Genomic DNA, 7,015 nt, shown 5'->3' on the forward strand with positions numbered 1-7,015 from the left:
CGCCCTAGCCATAAATGTGCGTGCAAGCAAGGACTATGAGGCCCGGTCATAGTCCTTGCGAGCACCCAGTGGACGCAGACAATAACATTTTTACGTTTTTGTTTTTTCCTCCTCACTAGAGATGAGCGAACTTACAGTAAATGCGATTCGTCACAAACTTCTCGGCTCGGCAGTTGATGACTTATCCTGCATAAATTAGTTCAGCCCTCAGGTGCTCCGGTGGGCTGGAAAAGGTGGATACATTCCTAGGAAAGAGTCTCCTAGGACTGTATCCACCTTTTCCAGCCCACCGGAGCACCTGAAAGCTGAACTATTTTACACAGGAAAAGACATCAACTGCCCAGCCGAGAAGTTCGTGACGAATCGAATTTACTGTAAATTCGCTCATCTCTACTCCTCGCCTTCAAAAAATCATAACTCTTTTATATTTTCATCCATAGTATGAGGGCTTGTTTTTTGCATGACCAGTTTTCCGTTGTAATGCCATCACTCACTTTACCATTAAATGTATGGCGCAACAAAACAAAAATACTATGTGTGTAGTGAAATTAAAAAGAAAACCGCAATTGTGCTAATTTTGAAAGGTTTTGTTTTCACGCCGTAAAATTTACGGTAAAAATGACATTTGTTCTTTATTCTTTGGGTCAATACGATTAAAATGATACCCGTGATTATACACTTTTCTACTACTGTTGCGCTTAAAAAAAATCGAAAATTTTTTAACCAAATTAGTAAGTTTCAAATCCCCCTATTTTGAAGACCTATAACTTTTTCATTTTTCCGTATAAGCGGCGGTATGAGGGCTAATTTTTGGCGCCGTGATCTGTACTTTTTATTGATACCATATTTGCTTATATAGAACTTTTAATCCATTTTTATTAAAAAAATTGGGGAATAAAATATCATAAAAAGCATCTATTTTGGACTTTTTTTCTTTTTCCGTTCACGACGTTCACCGTACGGTATCATTAACATTTTATTTTAATAGTTCAGATATTTATGCACGCGGTGATACCAAATATGTATATAAAAAAATGTTTAACACTTTGTGGGGGTGAAATAGGGAAAATGTGACAATTTATGTTTTTATTGGGGAAGGGGGTTTTTCACATTTTTTTTAATTTTTTTTTTTACTTTTATTTTTACACTTTAATAGTCCCCATAGGGGATTGTTTATAGCAATCATTCGATTGCTAATACTGTTCAGTGCTATGTATAGGACAAAGCACTGATCAGTGTTATCAGTCATCTTCTGCTCTGGTCTGCGGGAAGGTAGATCAGAGCAAAAGACGTCGGGAGACGGCCGGAGCAAGGTGAGGGGACCTCCGTCTGCCAAGCCGCGACAGCGCTGCGGGCGAGCCGATCATCCATTTTAGTGACCGCGATGCTGCAGATGCTGTGATCTGTATTGATCACGGCATCTGAGGGGTTAATGGCAAACATCCGCGGTATCACTGATGTCCGCCATTACCAGCGGGTCCCTGGCTGTGATCAGCAGCCAGGACCAAACGTGAATGATCCGGGCATCACTCCGATGCTCGCGGTTATGCTTAGGACGTAAATGTATGTCCTGGTGCGTTAAGTACCAGCTCACCAGGACGTCCTGCATTTACGTCCTGCGTCCTTAAGGGGTTAAGCTAATTTCTCCCCATTTCATATCCAATTCGCCCCATTTTATGTTTAGTCAGTGAACATGAAATTGGGGGGAGATGGCTATATAAAATAGGGGGATTGGAAATTAAATAGGGAGAATTTCACCATTTGTTTATAATATCGAAATCACAATATTTACCTCAATAAACACAATCACACTTATCGTGCAGCCCTAATACACACACATACACACATGTACATACACAAACACATACACACACATATACACAAACACATACACACATGTACATACACAAACACATATACACATATACACACAAACACATACACACATGTACATACACAAACACATACACACACATATACACAAACACATACATACATGTACATACACAAACACATATACACAAACACATACACACATGTACATACACAAACACATACACACATATACACATGTACATACACAAACACATATACACATGTACATACACACGCACATATACACATATACACAAACACATATACACATGTACATACACACGCACATATACACATATACACAAACACATATACACATGTACATACACACGCACATATACACATATACACAAACACATACACACATATACACAAACACATACACACATATACATACACACGCACATATACACAAACACATACACACTCATATATATATATATTTATATATATATATATATATATATATATATATATATATCCCTCTTGTTATTATTAGTCTTTTTTGTGCCTTGGGAGGAGATTTACATTTTTCTATTTGGGGTTTGGACACAGTTGGGTCGGTAGAGAATATTTGTTAAGGGGTAAAGTGGAACACAGAACAAATGTAGACATTTTTTTCTTAATTTTTTTTTTTTATGAAGTAAACGAGATAAAGGTAAGCAATGACTTTTCCTCAGTCTGAAGCGCGGTCCTCATCGGCAGGAAGCAGTGAGGAGGAGGAGGATGACGGAGGTTCTGATTCCATCTCTGCTTCTTTTTCGTCCCTCTCTATAAATAGGGCCGTGGCCATGAAGAAGGCCCCTCCGATGACTGCCATTATGGTGGAGGTCATGAGGGCATACTCCAGGCTGCGGTATTTCAGAAGAGGGGATTTGGCATATCCTCGTTCGTAGGTGTCAGATATCAGGCCGATGAGGTACGGGCTGCCGGCGTCACCTAGGAGGTGATAGATTGTCATCTGCACGGCCAGAGCTGAAGATCTCCTCCACGGAGTTACTACTTTTAGTATAATGTCAGATATGAGGGTGAAATTTACTGACAGAAGCGTCTCTCCGATGAAGATGAAGATGTTGGTGGCAACGAGGCTGATGTTGCCGAAAGTCAATGCCAACAGAAGAAAAGGGGCGGAGAGCATCATCGCGCAGCCACACACAAGCGGATCGGCCCGTGGGTTGGATTTGCGATATCTTTTACTTATCTCCGACCCTGCTACAACTCCCAGAATGCCGGAGACGACTGTAACCACACCAAATATTAGGATGTCGTGATAGTCACACGGTTCAGTGCGGCAGGGGACCTTCTCTTGTAGGAGTGTTCGTGCGTGGGTCAGGTATGACGGACCCCATACACCTATGGCTCCCACTATGAAGGATACAGCCGTCGATCCCATGGTTGTTAACATGAAGCTTCGATTTTTAAATAGTTTTTTCAGATCTGTTGCCCATTTAGCAAACTTCTGGGATTTGTTGTTCTTCTTCCCGTTTGTAGTCGTTCTTGGAAGCTCCTTTGTGACCAAAATCATCAAAGCCACAGCTATGAGGCCCAGTCCAGGGGTGACCCGAAACGCCCAGTGCCAATCGCCCCTTGCTGCATCAGTCACTTTGGGCCCGATGATGTATCCTAGTCCGCAGCCTACAGGTATGACGGAGTAAAACACGTTCAGCATGCGGGTCCGCTGGTCACTTGTAAAAAGGTCTGCAATGATTGAGGGGGCGATGGTGCAGAAAGTTGCCTCTCCGGCTCCAACCAGCCCACTCGTCAGCAGGAAGAGCAGGAAATACCCGTCAGGGATGAATGACAGGGTAAGTGTCATGCTCAGCCAAACGATGACTCCTGCGCAAACAGTATATTTCTTATTACAGTGGTCGCCCAAATATCCGGCAATTGGTGCGACCAGCACGTAGCTTCCAATGAACAATGTATTCAATAAGCCGGACAGACTAGCATTGGTGTCATATGCTTTCTGTATATAAGGCAGCACCCCCGCCACGCTGGAGCGATTTGCATAGATGAGCAAATTAACAAAGGTGAGGATCACTACGGTGATGATGGAACGTGCGGTGGACATCACGCTTAGAGATGGCAGGTTCTGCCTCTCAGGGATATCGCCCTTTTCTACATCCATATCACTATGGTCCTCCATTGCTTCTTCCTCCTCCTTCAGCAATGGGTCTTGTGGAGAGGCCATGGTCACAGGTCAGAGCCTGAAAACACTAGAGAGATAAGTGAAGACATTAGACAACATGTCATCATTCCTGTCATTATACAATAGATCCTTCATACAGAGCAGAAATGTCCAGCACAAAACCACAAGATAACACTAAGACCATCGCAGCCTCAGAAGAAGACGCTTCTCTATAAGTGTTTCATATGGAGACGTCTTCCCTGAGGTCACCAATGTCTGATAACCTGAACCTGTCCGGTCCTAGTAATATCTGATAACCCTGCACCTGTCCGTTCCTAGTAATATCTGATAACCCTGAACCTGTCCAGTCCTAATAATATCTGATAACCCTGAACCTTTCCGGTCCTAGTAATATCTGATAACCCTGAACCAGTCCGGTCCTAGTAATATCTGTTAACCCTGAACCTGTCCGGTCCTAGTAATATCTGATAACCCTGAACCTGTCCGGTCCTAGTAATATCTGATAACCCTGAACCTGTCCAGTCCTAGTAATATCTGATAACCCTGAACCTGTCCGGTCCTAGTAATATCTGATAACCCTGAACCTGTCCGGTCCTAGTAATATCTGATAACCCTGAACCTGTCCGGTCCTAGAAATGGCGGATTATAAGGGCTTGGCTGTATGGTCACTGGGCCATGTGAACTTCATACTGTAGATACAATTGGGCTATCCTGCTATATACATTTACTATTAATGAACCTGCCCCACCTCATTGGGATCTATCCGTATCCTAAATGACTTTTTGCCAATAGTTGATATGAAAACATTTTCCCTTTTGCAGTACCCGGAGTATTTCTATTGTTAGTACACAGAATACTATTATATACTATTATATTTCTGCCCTAATCTTTCTGTCATTCTTTTACTACACCACCAAATCTTTCTCATATACTTATATCTTTTAGAACTTCATGAATTAGGACTCCTTTTCTTGTTGGCTTTTTTGGGCGTAATTGCATTTTAGCACTTTTGCAAGAAGAAGCTCTGGTCATGATACTATCTGTGCGTTTTATTATGTTTAATGTCTAAGCCAAGTATTGTCACAATGCTATGAGGAATATAACTTTTGTTATTTCTTTTGGAAATTCATTGCTTGTTTTTTTGCTAAAAAAAAGAAAACAACAACAAAGAAAAACCTGACAAACAAAATGCCCTGTGTATGTATGAATAGAAGAGGCTGAGACTTACCTTGTGGTTCTCTCTTCAGACAAGGAACGGTCAAAATCTTGAATTCTCTATCGCAAATAGAAACTCTCTAAGAAACACTTTGCACCACAGGTTGTGAATGCAAAACACACTGAAGAGACTGTGGCCGGTGCGCAGCTCTTTGTTCAGCTTACGGTGACATCATCACAAGCATGTGTGACATCACAGGGTTCTAAACCATCTTCAGGTATGTGTATATCTGTATAGTAAATGTGAGTAGCCGTATTAGTCCAGTGATGCAGATTGTAATACCTTTTTTATTGGACTAACAGAATGTTGTAGAGACAAGCTTTCGGGATTCCTCCCTGACAATTTATCAAGTCCTTTGATCATTAGTCCTTGACTATTGGACTTGATAAAGGGAGGAATCCTGAAAGCTTGTCTCTACAAAATTCTGTTAGTCCAATAAAAAAGGTATTACAAGATACTGCAACATTTTTTGATTTCTGTATATATATATATATATATATATATATATATATATATATATATAGTTCCAAGGAAAATGCTGTGGCACTCAACGTATGGTGAAAAAATGAAAACTATTCATCCCAAATGTGCAAAGAGCGACGTTTCAATGATAATCATGGTGTGAGACCATAGAAACGTCACTCTTTGCACATTTGGGATGAATAAATAGTTTTCATTTTTTCACCATACCTTGAGTGCCACAGCATTTTCCTTGGAACTACATATGCAGGATCCTGGACCCGGACCCTAGCTGGAGGCACCTACTCACGCTTTTGGAGTGCTGCTTTCTTCTTTGACATATATAGATATATATTAATGTACACCTAGAAATACATTGAGTACATAAAAACATCTTTTAGAAAAATATTACTTATACAGTTGTCTCTTATCTGTAGCCCTCCAGATGTTGCAAAACTACAACTCCCAGCATGCCCAGACAGCCATTTGCTGTTTGGTTATGCTGGGATTTGTAGTTTTGCAAGATTTAGAGGTACAGTTTGGACATTACTCTGCCTTGGCATCTAAACTGTGGCCCTTTAGATCTTGCAAAACTACAACTCCTAGCATGCACAAACAGCAAACGGCTGTCTCGGCATGCTAGGAATTGTAGTTGCGTGCCTCCAGCAGTTGCATAACTACAACTCCCAGCATCAGTACATGCTGGGAGTTGTAAATTTGCAACAGCTGGAGGCACACTGGTTGGAAAATACTGAGTTAGGTAACAGAACCTAACTCGGGTTTTCCAACCAGTGCCTCCAGCTGCTGCAAAACTACAACTCTCAGCATGCATAGTCTGTCAGGGTACATTCACACAGGCGGGTTTACAGTGAGTTTCCTGCTTCAAGTTTAAGCTGCGTCAAATTTTCCATCACAGCTCAAACTCCTAGCGGGAAACTCACCATAAACCCCCGCCCGTGTAAGTGTACCCTAAAAACACTACACTACACTAACAAAAAATAAAGGGTAAAACACTACATGTACACCCCCTTACACTGTCCCCCAAATAAAAATGAAAAACGTCTCGTGCGGCAGTGTTTCCAAAATGGAGCCTCCAGCTGTTGCAAACTGACTGTCCAGGCATGCTATGAGTATAGCAACAGCTGGAGGCACCCTGTTTGGGAATTACTGGTGTAGAATACCCCTATGTCCACCCCTATGCAAATCCCTAATTTAGGCCTCAAATGCGCATGGCACTCTCTCACTTCAGAGCCCTGTCGTATTTCAAGGAAACAGTTTAGAGTCACATATGTGGTATTTCCGTACTTGGGAGCAAC

At 41.7% G+C, this 7,015-nt stretch overlaps 1 protein-coding gene across 1 annotated transcript; it reads right to left on the reverse strand.

Moving 5' to 3' along the window:
• Positions 1-2,500: 2,500 nt before the first annotated feature.
• LOC130282043 (protein spinster homolog 1-like) lies at positions 2,501-5,356 on the reverse strand. Its single transcript, XM_056529878.1, has 2 exons — positions 5,253-5,356; positions 2,501-4,091 (listed from the first exon to the last, which is right to left on the reverse strand). Exon 2 carries the CDS (start codon positions 4,064-4,066, stop codon positions 2,552-2,554), a length of 1,515 nt encoding a protein of 504 aa, XP_056385853.1. The 5' UTR covers positions 4,067-4,091; positions 5,253-5,356; the 3' UTR covers positions 2,501-2,551.
• Between the last annotated feature and the right edge of the window lie 1,659 nt (positions 5,357-7,015).

The sequence above is a fragment of the Hyla sarda genome, chromosome 7 (genome assembly GCF_029499605.1).
Source record: "Hyla sarda isolate aHylSar1 chromosome 7, aHylSar1.hap1, whole genome shotgun sequence".
Classification (NCBI taxonomy): Eukaryota; Metazoa; Chordata; class Amphibia; order Anura; family Hylidae; genus Hyla; species Hyla sarda.